Raw genomic sequence first — 25,693 nt, 5'->3', positions numbered from 1 at the left:
GCAGGGTGAGGAAGTCGCGGCGCTCCTGCTGCAGTGCCAGCGCCCGCTGCTGTCGCCGCTTTGTCGCCTCCTCGTGGCGGCCCCGCTGCAGCTCCTGCAGCTGCTCCGCGCGGCGCCGCTCCCGCTGCAGCTCCCGGCGCCGCCACTCGCGCTCCGCCGCCTCCGCACCGCGCCTGAAGCGCAGGGCCTCCTGCGGGGACATCGGGGACACTGGGGACATTGGGGGTGTTGGGGACACTGGGGACATTGGGGGCATCGGGGGCATTGGGGGTATTGGGGACATTGGGGACATCGGGGGCATCGGGGGCATTGGGGACACTGGGGACAGGGACAGCTCCCGGTGTCACCAGGCGCGCTCTGCCGCCACCTGGCTGCTCTTGGTCCGCAGAGCCCCGGGGAGGTGACAGCGCCCTGGGGAGGGGACGGAGGCCGGGGAGGGGACAGGGGTGGCAGTGCCACCCACCTGCGCCTCCTGCCACTCCCGCTCGCGCTCCTTCGCGGCCTTGAGCCGGTCCAGCTCCCGCTGCTGCTCCTGGCACAGCCGCGCCCGCTCCGCCTGCAGCGCCACCTCCCGCTCCTGGGGACAGCGACAGCGCTGGGGACAAGGGGACACCGGGACAGGGACACTGGGACACCACTGGGGACAGCGACACCGCTGGGGAGACACCGCTGGGGACAGGGACACCACTGGGGACAGGGACATCAGCTGGGGACAGGAACACACTGGGGGACAGCGACACGGAGACAGGGACACAGCTGGGGACAGAGATATCGGCTGGAGACAAGGACACAGTGGGGGACAGAGCCCTGAGAAGGTGACAAAGCCCTGGGGAGGTGACAGAACCTCGGGGAGGTGACAGAACCTCGGGGAGGTGAAAGCACCCAGGGGAGGGGACAGAGGCCCGGGATAGGAAAGTGCCATGGGAGGTGACAGTGCCTCGGGGTGGGACAGCACCCTGGGGAGGTGACAGCACTCCGGGGGAGGTGACATCTCCCTGGCACACCGCCCTCACCCCCTTGAGGCGCTGCTCCTCCAGGGCCCGCAGCTCGGCGCGCCGGTCGCGCTCCCGCTCGCGCTGCCGCAGCCGCTGGTTCTCCGCGTCCACCGCCTTCATCTCGGCCATGAGCTGCTGCTTGCGCTGCTGCCGCTGCTGCCAGGCCTGGCCACACCGAGGGGACACCGTGGGGACACCGTGGGGACACCGATCCCGTCACCGCAGAGCCCCGCAAACCCCGCCAGCCCATGGGGATCCCAATTCCCACATTCCCCAGGGACCCCAAACCCCTGGGATCCCCAATTCCATGGGATCCCAAACCTCTGGGGTCTCCCTCAGCAGGATTCGCATTCCCTGAAATGCCCATTCCCTGAAATTCCCACTCCTTGGGATCTCCCACTCCTTGGGACCCCAAACCCCTGGGATCCCCCATTCCCTGGGATTACCCTGCTATAGATCCCAATTCCATAGGATCCCAAACCCCTGGGATCCCCTTGCTATGGATCCCCATTCCCTGGGGTCCCAAATCCCTGGGATCTCCCTCACTGGGACCTCCTTTCCCTAGGACCTCCATTCCCTGGGATCTCCCACTCCTTGGGACCCCAAACCCCTGGGACCCCCATTCCCTGGGATTGCCCTGCTATAAATCCCAATTCCATGGGACCTTAAACCTCTGGGATCCCCCTCAGCAGGATCCCCATTCCCTGAAATCCCCATTCCCTGAAATTCCCACTCCTTGGGATCTCCCACTCCTTGGGACCCCAAACCCCTGGGATCCCCCATTCCCTGGGATTACCCTGCTATAGATCCCAATTCCATGGGACCTTAAACCTCTGGGATCTCCCTCATCAGGATCTCCCTCAGCAGGATCCCCATTCCCTGAAATCCCCAATCTCAGAAATCCCCATTCCCCGGAATTCCCATTCCCCAAAATCCCGATTCCCTGGGCTCCCCCATTCCCAGAAATCCTCATTCCCCAAAATCCCAATTCCCCAAAATCCCCATTCCCTGGCACCTCCAATCCCTGGATCCCCCAATCCCTGGATCCCCCATTCCCTGGAATCCCCACCAGCTCCGTGTCCCCTTGTGATGCCACCACGTCCCCAAGGCCACCAGAGCCCCGATCCCACCCCGTGCTGCCCTCAACCCTTCCAACCGAAATTCCCAAATTCCCGCTGGGAATCTCCAACCTCGTGATCCTCCCTCTTCATCTGCTCCAGGTGTTCCAGGAGCTTCTGGCGCTCCTGGAGTTTCTGCTCAGCCTTCAGCGCCCGCTGCTCCTGGTGCTGCTCCACCTGCTTGAGCACCTCCAGCTTGTGGCTGGGAATTCGGGAAGCATTTGGGAATTATTTGGGAATTTGGGAATTCGGGAATTTGGGAATGGAAAAGTTCCGGTCTGGCTCCAGAATTGTGGAGTGCACGGGGTGGGAAAGGGAAAGGGGAAAGGGAAAAAGGAAGGGAAAGGGGAAAGAGGGAGAAAGGGGAAAAGGAAGAAAAAAGGGAAAGGGGATAGAGGGAGAAAGGGAAACGAAAAAGGGGAAAAAGAAAAGGGGAAAAGGAGGGAAAAAAAGGAAAGAGGGAGAAAGGGAAAAGGGGAAAAGGAGAGAGGGAAAAGAGGGAAAAGGGGGAAAGGAGAAAGGGGAGGAAGGGAAAAGGCAAAAAAAGGGAAAAGAAGGAAAAGAATGGGAAGGGAAGGGAAAAGGGGAAGAGGAAAGAGGGAAAAAGAGAAAAGGAAGAAGGGAAAGGAGGGAAAGGGGAAACAGAACAGAAGGGAAAGGGAAGAAAATGGGAAGAGGAAAAGGAGAAAGGGAAAAGGGAAGAGGAAAAAAAAGAATGGGGGAAGGGAGAAGAGATAAGAGGAAAGGGATAAGGAGAAAAGAGGAGAGGGAAAAGAAGGGAAAAGGGAAGAGGAAAAGGAAAAGGAAAAGGGAAGAGGAAAAGGGAAGCACGGACCTGATGATCTCCTGCTTCCTGCGGCGCTGCACCTCCTCCTCCATCTGCAGCTCCTTCTCCCGCTCGCTGTCCAGGAGCCGCACCAGGCGCTGCTCCTCCGCCTGCAGCTCCCCCTGCAGCTGCTGCTTCTCTGCCAGCTGCCTGTCCTGGATGGATCTGCAGCGGGCGCTGAGCAGGAGCTGCGGGACACGGGAATGGAGTGGGAATGGGAATGGGAATGGGAATGGGAATGGGAATGGGAATGGGAATGAAATGGGAATGGGAATGGGAATGGGAAATGGGAATGGGAGAATGGAACGGGAATGGGAATGGGAATGGGAATGGGAATGGGAATGGGAAATGGAGATGGGAATGGGAAATTGGAATGGGAAATGGGAATGGGAAATGGGAATGGGAATGGGAGATGGGAACGGGAAAGGGAAATGGGAATGGGAATGGGAATGGGAATGGGAATGGGAAATGGGAATGGGAATGGGAATGGGAATGGGAAATGGGAATCCTGGATCTGCTGCTTCTCTGCCAGCTGCCTGTCCTGGATGGATCTGCAGCGGGCGCTGAGCAGGAGCTGCGGGACACGGGAATGGAGTGGGAATGGGAATGGGAATGGGAATGGGAAATGGGAATGGGAATGGGAATGGGAAATGGGAATGGGAGAATGGAACGGGAATGGGAATGGGAATGGGAATGGGAATGGGAATGGGAATGGGAATGGGAAATGGAGATGGGAAAGGGAAATGGGAATGTAAATGGGAATGGGAATGGGAAATGGGAATGGAAATGGGAATGGGAATGGGAATGGGAATGGGAAATGGGAATGGGAATGGGAATGGGAGATGGGAATGGGAATGGGAGATGGGAACGGGAATGGGAAATGGGAATGGGAATGGGAGATGGGAATGGGAATGGGAATGGGAGATGGGAACGGGAATGGGAATGGGAATGGGAAATGGGAATGGGAATGGGAATGGGAAATGGGAATGGGAATGGAAATGGAAATAGGAAATGGGAGCCCTGGAGCTTCTCCTGCCTGTCCAGGATGGAGCTGCAGCGGGCGCTCAGCAGGAGCTGCGACACACGGGAATGGGAATGGGAATGGGAAAGAGAAATGGGAATGGGACAAGGAAACGGGAAATAGGGGAAGGGAACAGGGAAAGGTTCCGGCCGCACCGAGTTCAGCCGCCGCATCTCGTCCTCCTGCTCCAGCCTGAGCCCGGCCGCGCGCTCCAGCAGCTCCCGGCGCTCCAGCTCCAGCTGCAGCCCCAGCTCCGAGGGCTCCCGCGCCTCCCGCTGCTCCTCCTGCCGCCACTCCGCGCTGCGGGCCTGGCTGCGCGCCTCCTGCAGGACAGGGACACTGTGGGACACTGTGGGGACACTGTGGGGACACTGTGGGGACACTGCCGAGCCTCCTGCGGGACACGGACACTGTGGGACACCGTGGGGACACTGTGGGACCCTGTGGGGACACTGTGGGACACTGTGGGACACTGTGGGGACACTGTGGGACACTGTGGGACACTGTGGGGACACTGTGGGGACACTGTGGGACACTGCCGAGCCTCCTGCGGGACAGGGACACTGTGGGACACTGTGGGGACACTGTGGGACACTGTGGGGCACTGTGGGGACACTGTGGGGACACTGTGGGACACTGTGGGACACTGTGGGACACTGTGGGACACTGCCGAGCCTCCTGCGGGACACGGACACTGTGGGACACTGTGGGGACACCGTGGGGACACTGTGGGGACACTGTGGGGACACTGTGGGACACTGCCGAGCCTCCTGCGGGACACGGACATTGTGGGACACTGTGGGGACACCGTGGGGACACTGTGGGGACACTGTGGGGACACTGTGGGACACTGTGGGACACTGTGGGGACACTGTGGGGACACTGTGGGACACTGCCGAGCCTCCTGCGGGGCACGGACACTGTGGGACACTGTGGGACACTGTGGGACACTGTGGGACACTGTGGGGACACTGTGGGACGCTGTGGGACACTGTGGGGACACCGTGGGGACACCGTGGGGACACTGTGGGACACTGTGGGACACTGTGGGACACTGTGGGGACACTGTGGGACACTGTGGGACACTGCTGAGCCTCCTGCGGGACAGGGACACTGTGGGGACACTGTGGGGACACTGTGGGACACTGTGGGACACTGTGGGACACTGCCGAGCCTCCTGCGGGACACGGACACTGTGGGACACTGTGGGACACTGTGGGACACTGTGGGGACACTGTGGGGACACTGTGGGACACTGCCGAGCCTCCTGCGGGACACGGACACTGTGGGACACTGTGGGGACACCGTGGGGACACTGTGGGGACACTGTGGGGACACTGTGGGACACTGCCGAGCCTCCTGCGGGACACGGACATTGTGGGACACTGTGGGGACACCGTGGGGACACTGTGGGGACACTGTGGGGACACTGTGGGACACTGTGGGACACTGTGGGACACTGTGGGACACTGTGGGGACACTGTGGGGACACTGTGGGACACTGCCGAGCCTCCTGCGGGGCACGGACACTGTGGGACACTGTGGGACACTGTGGGACACTGTGGGACACTGTGGGGACACTGTGGGACGCTGTGGGACACTGTGGGGACACCGTGGGGACACCGTGGGGACACTGTGGGACACTGTGGGACACTGTGGGACACTGTGGGGACACTGTGGGACACTGTGGGACACTGCTGAGCCTCCTGCGGGACAGGGACACTGTGGGGACACTGTGGGGACACTGTGGGACACTGTGGGACACTGTGGGACACTGCCGAGCCTCCTGCGGGACACGGACACTGTGGGACACTGTGGGACACTGTGGGACACTGTGGGGACACTGTGGGACACTGTGGGACACTGCCAAGCCTCCTGCGGGACACGGACACTGTGGGACACTGTGGGGACACTGTGGGACACTGTGGGGACACTGTGGGGACACTGTGGGACACTGCCGAGCCTCCTGCGGGACACGGACACTGTGGGACACTGTGGGGACAGTGTGGGGACACTGTGGGACACTGCCGAGCCTCCTGCGGGACACGGACACTGTGGGACACTGTGGGGACACTGTGGGGACACTGTGGGGACACTGTGGGACACTGTGGGGACACTGCCGAGCCTCCTGCGGGACATGGACACTGTGGGACACTGTGGGACACTGTGGGACACTGTGGGGACACTGTGGGACACTGTGGGGACACTGCCTGTGGGACAGGGACACTGTGAGGACACTGCTAGGGACACTGTGAGGACATTTCCTGTGGGACAGGGACACTGCGGGCACAGGGACACTGCTGGGGACATTCCCGGGCCTCTTACAGGACAGGGACACTGTGGGGACACTGCTGGGGACACTGCTGGGGAGAGGGACACTGCTGGGGACACTGCCTGTGGGACAGGGACGCTGCTGGGGACACTGCTGGGGACATTGCCTGTGGGACAAGGACACTGCTGGGGACATTCCCAGGGCCTCCTGATGGGACATTCCCAGGACCCTGGGGGACATTCCCAAGGCATTCCTTGGGGACATTCCCAGGGCCTCCTGGGGGGACAGTTCTAGGACATTCCAGGGCCCCTGGCACGAGGGGAGTGGGAAAAGCGGGACTGGGAAAAGGGGGATCAGGAAATTCGGGATGGGGAAAATCGGGATGGGGGAAATCGGGATGGGGGAAAATCGGGGTCAGGAAAAGCAGGATTGGGAAAATCGGGTTCGGGAAATTTGGGATCGGGAAGTTGGGGCTCGGGGAATCGGGAGATGCCCACAAAAGCCGCGTCCTGGCGGGATTTGAGGATCTGCGGCGGATCCGCGAGCGGCCGCGGGGGCTGAGCCTGCTCCTGGATCCGCTGGAATTCCTCATTGCCGATGATGAGCGAGCCCGGGGGCCGATCCCTGGGAACTCTGGGGGACACAGAGCACAATCAGGGACATGGGGACAGCACCTGGTGTTCCCCGAGTCCCCAAATCCCACCTGGGTCCCCAAATCCTCTCCAAGTCTCCAATTCCCTTCTGGGTCCAACTTCCCCCTGAGTCCCCAAATCCCTTCTGGGTCTCCTCGATTCCTGTGAGTCTCCAGATCCCTTCTGAGTCCCTGGGGGGTCCCCAAATCCCCTCTGGGGGTCCCCAAATCCCCCCCGAGCCTCACACGAGGTCCCGGACCACGTCCTTGGTGAAGACGCGGATGGTTTTGGGTTTGTCCTGAGGCACCGGGCCCGGGACGCTCCTCACGTCCTGGAGCTGCGTGATGGGGCTGGAGGAGCCTGAAATCTGTGGGGTAAAAATGGGGTGAGACCCCAAAATCAGCCCAAACTCGTCCCACGAAACCACCTTCAAAATCCCCACAAAATCATCCCAAAATCTCCCCAAAATCTCGTGAAAATAATCACAAAATCCCCCCCAAATTCCCCCCCAAACCCCATAAAAATAATCACAAAATCCTCTCAAAAGCCCCCACAAAATCACCCCCCAAATCACCCCAAAATCTTCCCACAAATCCACCTTCAAAATCCCCACAAAATCCCCCCAAAATCTCATTAAAATAATCACAAACTCCCCCCCAAAATCCCATTAAAATAATCACAAAATCCCCTCAAAAGCCCCCACAAAATCACCCCCAAAATCACCCCAAAATCTTCCCACAAATCAACCTTCAAAATCCCCACAAAATCACCCCCAAATCCCCCCAAAATCTCATGAAAATAATCACAAACTCCCCCCCAAAATCCCATAAAAATAATCACAAAATCCCCTCAAAAGCCCCCACAAAATCACCCCAAAATTCCCCAAATCCCTCAGAATCCCCCAAATCGCTTCAAAATCCCCCACAAAATCCATCAAACTTTGGGGTGAGATTTTGAGATGAGAGACCCTCAAACACCCCAAAGTTCCTCCAAAATTCCTCCATAATTCCACCAAAATTCCCCCAAAATTCCTTCAAAATTCCTTCAAAATTCCTCCAAAATTCCTCCAAACTTCCCCCAAAATTCCTCCGGCCTCACCTTCCTCGCCCTCTCCCCCTTTTCCTCTTTGTCCTTGTCCGTGTCCTTGTCCCTGTCCCGCTGCTCGTCCCTGGCCAGCTCCGCACTCCGCGCTCGCCGTAGCTGCTCCTGTGGGGACAAGGGACATTGTGGGGACATTGTGGGGACATTTGGGGACATCCCTGGGGACAATCCCAGGGAACAACTTGGGGACACCCCGGGGACATCGCAGGGACACCCCGGGGCATTCCCTGGATCGGTAAAATATCGGGATGGGGAACAACGGGATCCAGAAAATTAGGGTCAGGAAAAGTGGGATTGGGAGAATCGGGATTGGGAAAATCAGGGTCAGAAAAGCGGCATCAGGGAAAATGGAGTCGGGAAAATTTGGGATTGGGAAGATGGAGATTGGGAAATTTGGGATAGGGGAAATTTGGCTCAGGGAATCAGGAATAGCGGGATGGGGGAAAATCGGGATCAGGAAAAGCGGGATTGGGGAAATTCGGGACCGGAAAATTCGGGATGGGGAGATTTGGGGTGAGGGAATCGGGAGATGCCCACAAAAGCCGCGTCCTGGCGGGATTTGAGGATCTGCGGCGGATCCGCGAGCGGCCGCGGGGGCTGAGCCTGCTCCTGGATCCGCTGGAATTCCTCATTGCCGATGATGAGCGAGCCCGGGGGCCGATCCCTGGGAACTCTGGGGGACACAGAGCACAATCAGGGGAAAAATATCCCACATTCAGGGGGGAAAAAAATCACGGATTTTAGGCAAAAATTCCTTTAATTTTAGGGAAAAAATATTTCAAATGTTGGGGGAAAACCGCCCAAATTTGGAGGGAAATAATTGTGAATCTTGGGGGTATATAAATTTTATAATAATAATAAAAGAATAAAAAATTATAATAATAAAATTAATAATAAATTTTGTAATAATACAATTTGTAATAATAAATTTAAATACTATTTTAATAATTAAATAATTTAAATGATAAATTTTATAATAATAAAATTTATAAAATAAATTTCCGAATTTTGGGGAAAAGATCCCAGATTTGGGGGAAAAGCCGCCAGATTTTTGGCAAAAAATCCAGGTTGGTTTTTTTTGTGTGTTTTTTTTTTTTTTTTTTTTTGTCCTGAATTATCGGCAAAAAAATTCGAAATTTTGGGGGAAACAATGGGGGAATTTCTGGAAAAATTAACGGATTATTGGAGAAAAAATGAGCAGATTTGGGGAGCCTCACATGAGCTCCCGGATCACGTCCCTGGTGATGACCCGGATGGTTTTGGGTTTGTCCCGGAGCGAGGGCAGCGCTCCAGGGGCGGCGGTGACATTGGTGACATTGGTGACATCTTGGAGCAGCACGATGGGGCTGGAGCGTCCCTCGGGCTGCGGGAAAGGACGGGGTGAGACCCCAAAATCTCCGCAAAATCCGCCCCAAAATTCCCTCGAAGTCCCTCCAAAATCCGCCCCAAAATTCCCACAAAGTCTCTCCAAAATCCACCCCAAAAATGCCATCAAAATCCACCCCAAATCAACTCCAAACCCCCAAAATCACTCCGAATCGCCCCAAAAAGCACCCCTAAATCCCCCCCAAATCTACCCACAATCTCCCCAAAACCACCCCAAAATCCCCGCAAAATCTGCCCCAAAAATCCCATAACAATCCACCCCAAATCAAATCCCTGAAACCACCCATCATCACCCCAAAACCACCCCAAAATCCCCGCAAAATCCGCCCCAAAATTCCCACAAAATCCACCCAAAATCCGCCCCAAAAATCCTACAAAAATCCACCCCAAATCAACTCCAAATCCCCAAAATGACCCATAATCGCCCCAAAACCACCCCAAAATCCCCGCAAAATCTGCCCCAAAAATCCTATAAAAATCCACCCCCAATCACCCTTAATTGTTCCAAAACCACCCCCAAAATCCCCTCAAAATCCGCCCCAAAATTCCCTCCAAGTCCCTCCAAAATCCGCCCCAAAAATCCCATAAAAATCCACCCCAAATCAAATCCCTGAAACCACCCATAATCGCCCCAAAACCACCCCAAAATTCCCGCAAAATCCGCCCCAAAATTCCCTCAAAGTCCCCCCAAAATGTGCCCCAAAAATGCCATCAAAATCCACCCCAAATCAACTCCAAATACCCAAAATTACTCAAAATCTGCCCCAAAAAACCCCACAAAACTCCACCCCAAATCATCTCCAAATCCCCAAAACCACCCATCATCACCCCAAAACCACCATTAAACCGCCCCCAAATCTACCCAAAAATCACCCCAAATCCCCCTGAATCAACCCGAAAATCCCCTAAAATCACGCCAAAACCCCTCTAAATTTCCCGCAGCACCCCCAAAAATACCCCCGGGTGCCCAAACCCCGCACCCGGTGCCCAAATCCCCCATCCCCAAAAACGTGCCCGGTGCCCAAATCCCCCATCCCCAGCCCTGCCCGGTGCCCAAATCCCCCATCGCCAGCCCTGCCCGGTGTCCCCCGGTATCCCCGCTTCCCCTCCCCAGTGTCCCCCGGTGTCCCCGGTTCCCCTCCCCGGTTCCCCCCGGTGTCCCCAGTTCCCCTCCCCGGTTCCCCCGGTATCCCCGGTTCCCCTCCCCGGTGTCCCCCGGTATCCCCGGTTCCCCTCCCCGGTGTCCCCGGCTCCCCTCCCGGTTCCCCCGGTGTCCCCGGTTCCCCTCCCCGGTTCCCCCCGGTATCCCCGGTTCCCCTCCCCGGTATCCCCGGTTCCCCTGCCCGGTTCCCCTCCCGGTTCCCCTCCCCGGTTCCCGACCCCGCACCCGGCGCTCCCCGGGCGGGCTCCGAGCCCCGGAGCTGTTGCGGAGCCTCCGCCGAGCCCGGGGCGCACGGGAGGCACCGGGAGGCTCCGCAGGGACCGAGGTGGCACCGGGGGCTTTGGAGGGGACCCGGGAGCCCGGGGGGGCACCGGGATGGAGGGAGGCGGATCCCGGGCAGGGGCGGATGTCGCGCGTGGCCATTGGTGGATGTCGCGATTGTCGCCGGGCCCCGGCCGAGGGGAGAGGCAGCGGCTGTCGCGAGATGTCCCCAACTGCCCCCGGCGCGAGCGGCGCTGTCCCCAACGTCCCCAACAGCCCCGGAGCCGCGGGGGGGATGGGGGATCGAGGAGAGTCCTGGGAAGGACGGGGTGAGACCCCAAAATCCCCCCAGAATCCCCCCAGAAGCACACGGTTAACTACAACAACTCTCCTTACGTAGCTTTTCATTGTGATGGTTAACTGCACGCTCAGGAGAGTTTCACATTTTCAAGCGTTCTTTCCACTTCACGTGTCCCAGGAATTCTTTTGCTTGGTTTGAGCCTTGATTCGTTTTCATAAAGTACATGCCCCAGTGCAGATTAAATTTATATATTTTATGTCCTCACAAAGCCACCCCTGTTCTGTGGTTTGACAGTTCTTGATAGCCGAAGGGTCAGTGGTAAATTCCTCTCAGCATTCTCTTTTTTGGTGTTTATTTATTTGCTACTTTTCAATGTGTTCCTATCATACACATGAGATGCTCCACCTGTACATTAAATCAACATTAGCTATTTCACAAAATTATCTGAGTTCATTGTCACTTAGCTGCACAAATAAAGAGCATTAATAAATAAATAAATAAATAAATAAAATAAATAAATAAATAAATAAATAAATAAATAAAGGCATTAGCTGCTTCTGCAACAGTTAATGTTGTAATACACAGCACATTGTCTCTATCTTGATATTTTGGGAGAGCCTAAACTATAATGTATTTATCACACTGAAATACATGTTCTACACAGGGATAAGGGTAAAAAGGATGACAAATTGTAGTGTATCAAAGGCAGTTTAAAAGTGATTATGAAACGTGTTGTATCAAAATATTTTGCAAAAACCAATAAAATAGTGAAAGCCAATGACTACAAAGTTATTCATAACAGGGGGAAGGTGTATGGAAGGGTTTATTTGACTTCTCCTTATCCTGTTCTGATTTTGTCAGCAATAAATTCAATTCATATCTCTAAATCATAAGCAGTTTTGCCCGTGACAGGATTTGATGAGTGATCCTCCCAGGATCCTCCCAGGACAGAACCCCCTCCCTTTCCCGTCTGACTCTCAGCACAAATGGCCGCTTCCTTCTTGTCCAAGAAAAAGAAAGTGAAAGCATTGAGAGAGCACAGCCCAACACCTCCATCACCCACAGCCTCCCCACCCATCCTTGCACCCCTCACACCCCGTTTTTCCCCTCCCCTGTCGCCCCCCAACCCGTTCCCTGCTCAGGTGCTCCCCGGGATTGCTGAGCCAGGAATGGAGTGAGGGGATGTGGTGCAAAAGTGAGGAAAATAAGGAAATAAGAGAAATAAAGAGAGGAAAAATTCAAGGGTGGGAGAGGGCACAGAAGCAAAGCTGCCCAGGACCCTGAAGTGATGCCTGCCCAGGAAATGAGGACCCCAAGGGAACTTTGCTGGGCCCTGGGTCACCCCAAAATCTGAGACACCCAGGGAAGGAGCTCAGACCCACAGGCCCACCCAGCCACTGCTGTTGCCAGGCACCCCCATTCCCCTGGAACCCCAAAAATAGGACCCCCATTCCTTATGTCCCACCGTGCCTGGGCACCCCCATCCCTGGACTGCCAGTGCCCAGCACAACCATTGCCTTGATCCCATCCCATGGGCTGCTTCTTCCCTCAGAACCCCTATTCCCAAGGGTCCCCTTTTTCCCCCTGCACCCCCAACCCTGGCAACCACCTGCCATGACCCCAAATCCCTGGGGACCATGTTCCCACAGCACCCCCATGCCCGAATCCCCCAAGGCATGGAGACCTCAATTCCCCTGGACCCCCATTCTCCTGGACACCCATCCTTGGTTCCCCACATCCCCTGAGCCCCCCGAGTCCTGGCAACCCCATCCCCCACCATGTTCCCAGCCTGTGCCCAGCTTGTGGCCACCCTGCCCCCAGCAAGGGCCACCAACAGGTGGGGACGGACGTGACCTCACTTCCTTCCCCTTCATCCAAAGAGCCACCAGCCAGGGGAGCGGTGGCCACAGCAGCGAGTGACAGCCAGTGCACATGGCTGAGGACACCGGGATGGCCGGGAAGGTGGCACTGCTCCTGTGGGGTGAGTGCCCCGGGCACGGGGCTGAGACCCCTGGGATGGGGTGGGGAGGGGGCACAGGGGGGCTGTGGGGTCCCCTGAGCTCCCCAATGCCAGCAGTGCCAGTCCATGGTACCCACAGTGGACCTGGATGGGACTGGGGATGTAGAGTGGCTTTGGGGACAGGAACAGGGGACAGGAATGTGGGGACTGGCACCTTTGGGCTCAGGGAGCTCCGGGGATAGGGACAAGGGAACTGGGATGCAGGGACAGAAGGGGACAAGAATGGTGAGGATGTGGCCATGGGGATCATGGGGATGGGATCATGAGCTGGTGGGGGTGACCTGGGCCAGCATGGGCTGTGTCCGTGGTGTCCTCGTGCCCGGGGTGTCCACGGTGTCCCCACCCTCAGCCCAGGGTGGCCTCAGTGTCCCTGTTCCCAAGGCATCTGTGCCACAGGGATGTGATGCACGGGTGGCTGTGACACAGACATGTCCCCCTGGCCTTGCCAAATCTTTTGGGGACCACCCAGACACACTTTCTTACAAGAACTGCTGTCCCCATGGGGACAGCTTGGGGACATCGAGCTGCCCAACACCCCCTGTGTGCCCGAGCTGCTGTCCCCATGGTGCCACCCCCACTGAGCCCTGTCCCTTCTCCCTTCCAGCCCAGACCCTCGGCCTCGCTGGTGAGTCCTCGGGGGATGCCATGGTCCCATCCCGCTGTCCCCAGCCCCATGGTGGCCCTGGAAGGCTGGTGTCCCCTGTCACCCACAGGTGCCCAGACCACCCAGATCCTCGTGGAGCCCCCATGGACACCACCAGCGCTGTGGGACTGGGTGACACTGACCTGCCAGGGCTCGGGGACCGCCGGTGCCACCATCTGGTACAAGGACGGGCAGCGCTGGGGGCAGGAGGGATGTGACCATCTCAATGTCACCGAGAGTGGCACCTACAAATGTGACAGACCCGACACCGGACTCAGCCCCCCTGTGACAGTCTCAGCTGGTGAGGGGGGTTTGGGTGTCCCCAGCCTGGCACCTGCAGGGACCCCGAGGGCTCTGGGTGGGCTCCGCTCCATGGGTCACCTCCTGTGTGACCAGAGCCTGTCCCCTGCCCTGGGGACATCCAAATGCTGGAATTGGGGACCCCTGGTGCGCTGGACCCTCCAATGGGGGGTCCTGGTGCCATCGGGTGTGACAGGTCCCCTCTGTCCCCAGATGATCTGGTGCTGCAGGTGCCGGTGCGGGTGCTGCTGGAGGGGGACACGGTGACACTGCGCTGCCGGGGATGGCTGAACAAGAAGGTCACCTCGGTGTCCTTCTACCGAGAGGGGACAAAACTGAGGGGGCTCCCCGATGGCACTGAGCTGTCCCTGTCCCCTCTGCAACTGAGCCACAGAGGCCGCTACAGCTGCAGGGGCTGGGTGGAATCCTTGGGGTGGAAGCAGTCAGCGCCGGTGACAGTGACAGTGCACGGTGAGCCCCCCACACCCCGACACCCCCACAGCCCCTCCCCAGGGACTCAGGCTCACAAATCCCCTCCTCTCTCCTTCCAGAGCTCTCCACAGTGCCAGCGCTGGTGCTGGAGGGTCCCCCCGAGATCACCGAGGGGTCCCCCCTGAATCTCAGCTGCCTCAGCACCCCCAGCCCCCTGCGGCCCCCAGCCCCCCTCCTGTACCTGTTCTATAAGGATGGGCAGGTTCTGGGGGGCCCGCAGGGGTCCCCGCAGCTGCTGCTGCCCGCCGTGGGGGTCTCCCACTCGGGGAATTACAGCTGCCAGGTGCAGTCCCAGTTTGGGGCCGTGTGGAAGAGCAGCACCCAGCTCAGCGTCACGGTGCGCAGTGAGTGCGGGGATGGGCACGGGGAGCCCTCACATCCCTCCCCAATCCCCTGGCTGGGGACCTGCGTGTCCCCTTGACACATTCCTTGTGTCCTTCCACCTCTGCCCTGTATCCCCTCACCCCTCCTTGGTGTGACCCCATCCCTGACATCGCCCACCACACCCATCCCCATTGTCCCTATGCCCCCAAAACGGCTGCCAGCCCCTCCCTGTGCCCTCAGCCCTGTCTGTGTCCCCGTGGCCAATGCCACCATCACCCTCTGTCCTGTGTCCCCACAGTGCCCGTGGCCAATGCCACCATCACCCCCGGTCCCCTGGCACACCAGGTGCACGCAGGTGACAACGTGACCCTGCGCTGCTCGGTGCAGGTGGGCTCAGCCCCTGTCACCTTCACCTGGCTGCACAACGGGCAGGAGGTGGCCCGGGGTCCCCTGCTGGAGTTTGGGGACATCTCTGTGGGACATTCGGGCACCTACCAGTGTGTGGCCACCAACCAGCTGGGACAGGACGGGCACCGCGTGTTCAGGGCAACCAGCCCTGAGCTGGCCCTGGAGGTGACACCTGGATCACCCTGGGTCACAGGTGGGGTCACTCAGGGTCACTGTGGGGTGCGGCACCCCTGGGGTGATGGGTGACCCTGATGTGTCCCCCTCTGTTTCTTGCAGTGGCCACAGGGGTCGGTGGGGCCCTTTTGTTCCTGCTCCTGCTCGTGGGTGTCATCGTGGCCTGGCACTGGTGGCACCGTGCGGGTGGGTGACAATGGGGGGACTGGGGTCCCAGGGAGCTGTCGAGACCCACAATGTTGGGGAGCTATAGGGCAGCACCCACAGCCCCAGAATTGTCACCCTGTCTGGTGGTCCTGTAGGGTTTGGGGAGGTGCTGGAGGGTCCTGCTGGGATGTTGGAGATTCTTTCAGGGGCCCTGGGGGCGTTTGGGGGGGTCTCTGTCCCTGTTGGGCTTTGGGTTCTTGAGGCTGAGTTGGTCAGGGGCATTGAGTTCTGGGGGCTCCAGAAATTCTTGGGGATGCTGAGGGGAATTGAGGGTCCCATGGGGGTTCAGGAATCATGAGAGGATTCAGGGGCCCTTGGGACCCCACAGTCACCCCTCCCTTCTTTCCTCTGCAGCTGCCAGGAAGAACCAGGAAAGGTGAGTGGGGCTCAAACCTCATTCTCCCCTTTTACCCCAACCCCCAAGATCTCCTATTCGCTCCCCCACATCCCCTTTATTCCCTCAGGGCCCCTCCGGATCCCCAGATCCCCCCAGAGGAGGGGGAGGTGCTGTACAGCCACGTCGTGGTCACCAAGAGGGCAGGGGGTGAGTACAGGGGGGACACACACAGAGGGACACGTTACCCACGAGTGTCACCCCACCCAGATCCCACAGCCCTTGTCTCTCGCAGCGTCCCCCCTTGCCACCACCCTCCAGGATCCCCAGGTGACCTACGCGGAGCTGCGGGGACACCAGGGGCGACCACTGGAACCCAGTGACATCTATGGGAATGTGCTGTGACACTGGGGGGGAACTGGGGGGCACTGGGGGTCCCCACCAATGGGCACCCACTCGTGCGGGTGCTGTCACTAAAAAATTGCTCCTCAACCTCCTTGTGGAGGCACAAAGATCCCAAAGGGCTGAGAGAAGAACAATTTCCTGAAACAGCAATGAGAGAGAATAAAACCAACAGCAACAAGGTTCAGAGTCCAAATGGTCACACAAGGAACGATTTCCAGGGAAAGCTCCCAATAAGGAACAAACCCCAAATAATCCCCTCAGCAGATTTCCTCCACCACAGGAACCTGGTAGGGCCCTGGATCTTCCTTGCTCTGATGGAGGCTCTGGATTCCCTTGTCCCCTGTCCCAAACCCCTCCTCTGCCGTGTTCCCAACACCAGGATGACACAAAGTCCCTGTGGGGGTTCCAGAGCCTCTCCCATTGCCAGGGCAGTTGGGATCATGCCATGGCATAGGGTGGGGTGTCAGAGACAGGAAAAGTTTGATGTCTGGAGACATTTTGGAACAGCTATGTGTGGCAGGGGTGGGTCTAGCTTTGCTTTTGGCGAGACACGGCCCTGTCTGTCCATCAGTCTGTCAGCCATGGCACACTGGGGACAGCGTGACGCTTTGACCAAGCCAGCTCCTGAGTGGCTGGGTGACCAGAAGTGCCATCTGGGGAGAGGGCCTTTGGCGGCCCAAGTGGCTTAAAAAGCAGAGCATGAGGTGGCCAAGTCCCTGACCGTGTCTTCATTTGGGGTGTCTGTCCCATTCACGCTGGAACCCAGAAAGCGGCAACTCCTTTAAACGAGAAATGTCTGCCAAGGAAAGTGGGAATGATCCTGGAATAGAAAGAAGACCCATATAAAAAACTCTTTATAATCTCAAAGATGATGGGGTTTCTAGGCAGAACTGTAGGAAAAGGAATACCAGCTCTTTACTGGGAAATTTATAAACCAGAACAGAACAAACAACACAAACCCAGAACTTTCCCTCCCGCTCAGCGGTGTTGGTTTTTGTGGCAGTTATAACCGCGGCCAGTAGGGGGCGCTGTAGGGAGCACTCCCGGCCAGCAGGGGGCGCCCCGGCCCAGCTCCATCCCCTCAGGGGCCATGGCGGCCTCGGGCGGGAGGGAGGAGGGGAAATCGCTCCTTTTGCAAAATCACGGGCACCAATCGGTCCCGGCACCACCACCGGCAGCAGGCAGAAGCCGCCAAGGCAGCAGGTTGGATCCCAGTGCCCACTGGCAGCGTAGCAGTGTCCCGGGGCCAGGCACACGCCCTGCGCAACACCCGTGGCTGCTCTCCATGATCCCAAATGGAAGGAAGGCAGCGCCTGACCCCAGGCAGGTCTCAGGTCCACAGCAGCCCCTCTGGTGGCTTTACACCACAATTCCTGCAAACCCTCAGCCTTTCACTCCGGTGAGGAGGGCAGGGATGGAGCAGCTTTGGGGGCGCTGGGAATCCAGACAGGGTCACTCCCCAGAGTTCCACCATGGCCGCCAGCAGAGCCTCTGCTCGGTATTCCCACACTTTTCCCTCTCGTCTGGCAGACACATCCCAAACCCAAACATTCTTTCCATGAGGTTCCAGAAGACTGCGGGTTTTGTTCAAGAAGGAGGGTCCAGCTGAGGTTGTTGAGCAGAATGTTGTGGGTTGTGCAGTAGTTTTGTGGTTCTCTCTGTCCCTTACCAAGAGGAACAAATGATCAATTGCTGCATTTCTGGACTGGTATCCCCACAACTGCCATTGCAGTGGGGATTTCCAGCCAGCCCTGCTCTAGAAACCATCAAAGACCCTCACAGAGACACTGCTTGGGCTCCCTTTGGGTGTTGTATTCATATTGTTGTATATCATACTTCCAGAGTCTCATACCTTCTGGGTGGTTTTCTCACAGCAGATCTTCACAGCAGTGGTGTTGTTGCTTCTCAGTCAGGGCTCCTCTCCAAGGCTCTCCCTGACCACCCCGCCCCCTTTTATCTCAGTTACCTCCATGGGCTACAGCTGCTGCTTAATCAAGGACATCACAGCTGCAGCCCATTTACAATAACTAGAATCAGGGCAGGGTCACTAATACAATACAAAGATCTTTTACTGCCATTCATATGTTTACAATACATATATTTACTCAACCCCCTACATTTCCCCCTTTTCTTTTAACAATTTTTCCAATTACACAGTTACAATATACATAGCTGTCCCAGCTCCCAGGCTGCCACAGCTCTCGGCTGTCTTGAATACATACAAATCCCTAGATGTTCCCAGGCTCTTTTCCTCAAAGGCCATAGTCTTATAGCTCTCTGAAAAGCCATAGTCTTACAGCTCTCTGCTGTTACAGCTCCTTGATTCAAAGGCCATGCTATATTCTAGAGTCCCAGCTCTCAGGCTGCCACAGCTCTCAGCTGTCCTATTTTCTATGATGTCAAGGGGTTCCATACCTTCTTTCAATGTTCTTTATCACGTCGGGGTCACCAGATGTTGTATTCATATTGCTGTATAATTATATTTCCAGAGTCTCATACCTTCTGGGCGGTTTTCTCACGGCAGATCTTCACAGCAGTGGTGTTGTTGCTTCTCGGTCAGGGCTCCTCTCCAAGGCTCTCCCTGACCACCCCGCCCCCTTTTCTCTCAGCTACCTCCATGGGCTACAGCTGCTGCCCAATCAAGGACATCACAGCTGCAGCCCATTTACAATAACTAGAATCAGGGCAGGGTCACTAATACAATACAAAGATCTTTTACTGCCATTCATATATTTACAATACATATATTTACTCAACCCCTACATTTGGGGTTTGTGCTTCTTGCAGGGCTGAGCAAACCACAGGCAGGCCTGTTTCTACCCACAGAATTCTCACCTCTGCAGCAGCTCTAAAGCTGCAGAACCAAAGCCAAGGGCGCAGGGGGTCCCTCAGATGCTGGCTGCCCCCTGGGGCTGGGCAGAGCAGGGCTGGGCAATGGCCATCCCTGTGCAGTGGGGCTGGGCCATGGCTGGGCCCCAGCCTGGCATTGACAGGGGTCCCCAGGATGTGCCACCCCTGGGACAGGCACCAGGCCAGGAATGTGCAGGGACATTTCTGGAACCAACACCCCCGGGGAAAGGTCCCCCCATGCTAGGATGTGCCAGCCCCTGGGACAGGATCCTCCTGGATGTGCCAGGACACCCTGGATGTGCCCCAGCAGGACAGAACCCCCTCCCTTTCCCATCTGACTCTCAGCACAAATGGCCGCTTCCTTCTTGTCCAAGAAAAGGAAAGTGAAAGCGTTGAGAGATCACAGCCCAACACCTCCATCACCCACAGCCTCCCCACCCATCCTTGCACCCCTCACACCCCGTTTTTCCCCTCCCCTGTCGCCCCCCAACCCGTTCCCTGCTCAGGTGCTCCCCGGGATTGCTGAGTCAGGAACAGGGGGTGAGGGGACGTGGTACAAAAGTGAGGAGAATAAGGAAATAAGAGAAATAAAGAGACGAAAAATTCAAGGGTGGGAGAGGGCACAGAAGCAAAGCTACCCAGGACCTTCAAGTGATGCCTGCCCAGGAAATGAGCAGCCCAAGGGGGCTTTGCTGGGCCCTGGGTCACCCCAAAATCTGAGACACCCAGGGAAGGAGCTCAGACCCACGGGCCCACCCAGCCACTGCCCTTCCCTGGCACCCCCATTCCCCTGGAACCCCAAAAATGGGACCCCCATTCCTTGTGTCCCACCGTGCCTGGGACCCCCATCCCAGCACTCACATTCCCCAGGATCTCCATGGCCCAGCACCCCATTCCCAAGGAACCTTCTCCTGTCCATTCCATCCCCTAAAAATCCTCCTTTCCCCAGGACCTTGATTGTCCCAGGACCCCCCATTCCCATGGGAACCCCCATTCCCCCAGCATTCCCATCCCATGACCCCAAATCCCTGTAGCCCACGTTACCCTGGCACTGCCATCCCTGAGTCCCCCCAGCCCTGGGCTCCCCCATTGCAAGGGACCGCATTCCCCTGGGACCCCCCATTTCCCTGGACACCCATTGCCCGGGTCCCCCAAACCCTCTGAGCCCCCCATGTGGAGAGCCTGGTTCAAGCATGGCTTAAAGAAAGAGGCCATGAAGGTGTACAGCTGATGGGAAAGTAAAAGGCAGCTGTAAAGCAGCAGTTCCCAGGCTTGATTTTGTAAATAACTAGGTTCTCAGACACCTTTTCTATAAACAGCAGGATTCTCAGACAGTCTTCCCATAACAGGCAAAAGATTCTGTCCTTGGGCTCTCTGGGAACAGATAGCTGCTCTGAGAACAGATATGAAGGTTTTCATATCACAGTGAGAACGCTGGTCCTGTTTTCAAGAAACAAACCACAGGTATTGTAAAACAAAAGGAGGGGTTAGAGTTTTCTCTGTAAACTATCGTAAGCTTGAATTTTGCAATATGCATGAAGTTAATTAACACCATTATAAAAGATGACTGATTTGATCAATAAATCGGAGTCGATGCTGATCAACAACAGGATGGGTCGTCTCCCTTCGCTTTCAACAGCCCCCCACTCCTGGGAACCCCACGTCCCACCTTGTCCACCCCAGCCTTGTCCCCAGACTGTCCCCTCCCTTCCCACAGCCTGTCCCCACAGTCACATCTCCGTGACCCTGTGCTTGTGGCCACCCTGCCCCCACCAAGGGCCACCAACGCATGAGGATGAGATATGAACTCTCTTCCTTCCCCTTTATCCGAAAAGCCACCAGCGAGGGGACAGCCACCCCTGGCAGCGAGTGACAGCCAGTGCACATGGCTGGGGACACCGGGATGGCTGCAAAGGTGGTGCTGCTCCTGTGGGGTGAGTGCCCCGGGGGACGGGCCTGACACCCTGGGCATGGGGAGGGGACACAGGAGGGCTGCACGGTCCCCTGAGGTCCCCAATGCCAGCAGTGCCAGTCCATGGTACCCACAGTGGACCTTGGTGGGACTGGGGATGTCGGGTGGCTTTGGGGACAGGAATGTGGGGACAGGAATGTGGGGACAGGAACAGGGGACAAGAATGTGGGGACTGGCACCTTTGGGCTCAGGCAGCTCCGGGGATGGGGACAAGGGAACGGGGTTGCAGGGACAGAAGGGGACAAGAACGGTGAGGATGCAGCCATGGGGATGGGATCATGGGGATGGGATCATGAGCTGGTGGGGGTGACCTGGGCCAGCATGGGCTGTGTCTATGGTGTCCTTGTGCCCGGGGTGTCCACAGTGTCCCCACTCTCAGCCCAGGGTGGCCTCAGTGTCCCTGTTCCCAAGGAGTCTGTGCCACAGGGATGTGGTGCACGGGTGGCTGTGACACAGACATGTCCCCCTGGCCTCTCCAAATCTTTTGGGGACCACCCAGACACACTTTCTTACAAGAAGTGCTGTCCCCACGGGGACAGTTAGGGACACCAAACAGCCCAACACCCCCTGTGTCCCCGAGCTGCTGTCCCCACAGTGCCACCCGCACTGAGCCCTGTTCCTTCTCCCTTCCAGCCCAGACCCTCGGCCTCGCTGGTGAGTCCTCGGGGGATGCTGTGTCCCCACCCCCCTGTCCCCAGCCCCATGGTGGCCCTGGCAGGCTGGTGTCCCCTGTCACCCACAGGTGCCCAGACCACCCAGATCCTGGTGGATTCTCCTTGGAGGCCGGCGGTGCTGTGGGACTGGGTGACAGTGACCTGCCAGGGCTCGGGTACCGCCGGTGCCACCACCTGGTACAAGGACGGGGAGCGCTGGGGGCAGGAGAGACGTGATCGCTTCATTGTCATCGAGAGTGGCACCTACGAGTGTGACAGACCCGGCACCGGACGCAGCCCCCCTGTGACAGTCTCAGCTGGTGAGGGAGGTTTGGGTGTCCCCAGGCTGGCATCTGCAGGGACCCCGAGGGCTCTGGGTGGGCTCCACTCCATGGGTCACCTCCTGTGTGACCAGAGCCTGTCCCCTGCCCTGGGGACATCTCAGAGCATCCCAGAGTGGTGGACCCCTGTGTTGGAATTGGGGACCCCTGGTGCGCTGGACCCTCTAATGGGGGGTCCTGGTGCCATCAAGTGTGACAGGTCCCCTCTGTCCCCAGATGATCTGGTGCTGCAGGTGCCGGCGTGGGCGCTGCTGGAGGGGGACACGATGACACTGCGCTGCCGGGGATGGAGGGACAGCAAGGTCACCTCGGTGTCCTTCTACCGAGAGGGGAAGGAACTGATGGGGCTCCCTGATGGCACAGAGCTGTCCCTGTCCCCTCTGCAGCTGAACCACAGTGGCCGCTACAGCTGCAGGGGCTGGGTGGGACCCTTGGGGTGGCAGGAGTCAGCGCCGGTGACAGTGACAGTGCAAGGTGAGCACCCCACAGTCGCCACCCTGAAACCCCCACAGCCCCTCCCCAGGGACTCAGGCTCACAAATCCCCTCCCCTCTCCTTCCCTGAGTTCTCCTCGGTGCCAGCGCTGGTGCTGGAGGTTCCCCTCAAGATCACTGTGGGGTCCCCCCTGACTCTCAGCTGCCTCAGCACCCCCAGCCTCTGCGGCCCCCAGCCCCCCTCCTGTACCTGTTCTATCAGGACGGGCAGGTGGTGGGGGGCCCGCAGGGGTCCCCGCAGCTGCTGCTGCCCGCCGTGGGGGTCTCCCACTCGGGGAATTACAGCTGTGAGGTGCAGTCCCAGTTTGGGACCGTGCACAAGAGCAGCGCCCGGCTCAGCGTCACGGTGTGCAGTGAGTGCGGGGATGGGCACGGGGAGCCCCCACAGAACCCCCGGGTGCCCTGCCTGGGGACCGGCGTGTCCCCTTGACACGTTCCTTGTGTCCTTCCACCTCTGCCCTGTATCCCCTCACCCCTCCTTGGTGTGACCCCATCCCTGATATCCCCCATCACACCCATCCCCATTGTCCCTATGCCCCCAAAACGGCTGCCAGCCCCTCCCTGTGCCCTCAGCCCTGTCTGTGTCCCCATGGCCAATGCCACCATCACCCTCTGTCCTGTGTCCCCACAGTGCCCGTGGCCAATGCCACCATCACCCTCTGTCCTGTGTCCCCGCAGTGCCCGTGGCCAATGCCACCATCACCCTCTGTCCTGTGTCCCCACAGTGCCTGTGGCCAATGCCACCATCACCCCCGGTCCCCTGGCACACCAGGTGCACACAGGTGACAACATGACCCTGCGCTGCTCGGTGCAGGTGGGCTCAGCCCCTGTCACCTTCACCTGGCTGCACAACGGGCAGGAGGTGGCCCGGGGACCCCTCCTGGAGCTCAGGGACATCGTTGTGGGACATTCGGGCACCTACCAGTGCGTGGCCACCAACCAGCTGGGACAGGACGGGCAACACGTGTTCCGGGCATTCAGCCCAGGGCTGGCACTGGAGGTGACACCTGGCTCACCCTGGGTCACAGGTGGGGTCACACAGGGTCACCAGGTTGTTACTGACCTCCATGGTTCACGGTCACCTCAGTGTGTCCCCCTCTGTCCCCAGCAGTGGCTGTGAATGTCGGGAGGACCCTCCTGTTCCTGCTCCTGCTCCTGGCTGTCATCGGGGGCTGTCACTGGTGGCACCGCCTGGGTGGGTGACAATGAGGGGGGTGTTGGGGGTCCTGGAGTGATGGGGAGCCCCCAGAGTGGGGTCAGAGATCAGCAGCACCCAGGGCCCCTGAGCTGGGGGACACTGAGCCCGCAGTGACCTCAGCTGGGCGTGCTGAGGGATTTGGGGTGAATTTGGAGGGTCTTGGTTGGGCTCCAAGGCCTTGCCTGGGTGGGCTTTGAGGAACATTGGGGTGGAGCTCCTGGAGGGTTTGGGGAGCTCCTGGAGGGATGTGTAAATTTTCTGGGAGGCTGTGGTCAAACCAATGGGCGCTCAGATTTGAATGTTGGCACCTGGTTTGGCCGCTGAGATTTGGACGCGCCTCTGAGAACGCAGATGTTGAAAAGCAGAGCGCTCTGTGTGGGGATTGTTGTTGTGGGATATTTCTGGGGTCCTGGGGGAGTTTTGGGGTGCCCGTCTCTGCCAGAATTGGGGTTCTGGGGGCTCAGAGGGTTGGGGGCACCAGGGGGGCTGGGGGCACTGCGTTGGTGCAGAAGTTCTGGGGGTTCAGGGGTGCTCTGAGTGTCCGGGGGAATCAGGGGTCCATTGGGAATCGGGGCTGCAGTGGGGATTTGGGGGTCCCGTGGGTGGTTGGAGCTGCCGAGGTCCCAGGAAGGTTCAGGGGTCCCGGTGTCCCCACGGTCACCCCCTCCCCTTTCCCTTGCAGCCATGAGGAATCTCCAGGAGAGGTGAGTGGGGGGCTCGGTCTGGGACTCCCCTTTCCCCCTCCCCAGACACCCCCAGACCCCCTCTAATCCCCACAGGACCCCCCCGGAGCAGGGGGCTGTGCTCAATAACCACATCAGGGGCACCGAGTGGGCAGGGGGTGAGTACAGGGGGGGACACAGGGACACCCACAAATGTCACCCCCACCCAGGTCCCCACAACCGGCGTCACTCTCAGGGCCCCCAGAGTTGCCCCCCCGCCCTGCCCCACCTCAGGATCCACAAGTGACCAACGCGGAGCTGTCGGGACCCCAGAAGGGACAGCGGGACCCCCGTGACTACGAGAGCGTCCTGTGACACTGGGGGCACTGGGGGGCACTGGGGGCATCGATTCCCCTCAGGGGTCTCTTCATTCCCCCTCCCAATGCTGGGGGAGCATTTTTCCCCCTCCTATGTACCCAAAATTCAGTTTTTTGGTCAAACTGCATGAGGAGCATGGCTCACTCTTTAAAATTTGTAAATGTTTAGTAAGGAATAAAAGGGAATATATATTATAATATATAATTATATGTTATAATTGAGAATAATATGGTGTAATATATCATCATATATGTATAATTTATAATACAGAATGCATAATATATATAATATTTATAATATATAATATATAATATATAATATAGTAATACAATAGAGTAATAATAATTTGGACAATTTGAATTAAGACAATATGAGACAATAAATACAAAGAGTTACAGATATCTGGGTACCTTTTTCTGGGCACCACGAGCCCGAAAAAGGACCCACGTTAACAGAGGATTACCCCTTAAAAACAATAACCTGTTGTATATTCATACACTTCATACGTGATGCATAAATTCCATTCAAATATAGGATTCTAGGATTCTGTCTGGTCATCATCAACTTCTTCCTCTGAATCCTGAGAGCACCTCTGAGGCAGGAAGAAGTTTGTTTCTTCTGATAAGAGGGCAATAAATTCTTTTTCTCTGAAAATTCAGGTGACCTGTGGCTGCTATCTCGCTGCGAGTCCTTTCTTTAAAAGAAGTATCCTAGATAGCACAGTTTCTATTTTAACATTTTTTTTATAACCTAAAACTATATTT

At 57.6% G+C, this 25,693-nt stretch overlaps 1 protein-coding gene across 1 annotated transcript; it reads left to right on the top strand.

Moving 5' to 3' along the window:
• Positions 1 to 10,997: 10,997 nt before the first annotated feature.
• On the top strand, positions 10,998 to 16,382 carry LOC131095047 (Fc receptor-like protein 4). The gene is made up of 10 exons (XM_058042638.1): positions 10,998 to 11,103; positions 13,700 to 13,720; positions 13,809 to 14,039; positions 14,252 to 14,509; positions 14,590 to 14,874; positions 15,210 to 15,455; positions 15,539 to 15,622; positions 15,998 to 16,019; positions 16,108 to 16,187; positions 16,273 to 16,382. Exons 1-10 carry the CDS (start codon positions 10,998 to 11,000, stop codon positions 16,380 to 16,382), a joined length of 1,443 nt encoding a protein of 480 aa, XP_057898621.1.
• Positions 16,383 to 25,693: the final 9,311 nt, after the last annotated feature.

The sequence above is a fragment of the Melospiza georgiana genome, chromosome 33 (assembly GCF_028018845.1).
Source record: "Melospiza georgiana isolate bMelGeo1 chromosome 33, bMelGeo1.pri, whole genome shotgun sequence".
NCBI lineage: Eukaryota > Metazoa > Chordata > Aves > Passeriformes > Passerellidae > Melospiza > Melospiza georgiana.
The sequence above is the reverse complement of the archived record's forward strand: the minus strand, read 5'-3'. Positions and strand labels throughout refer to the sequence as shown.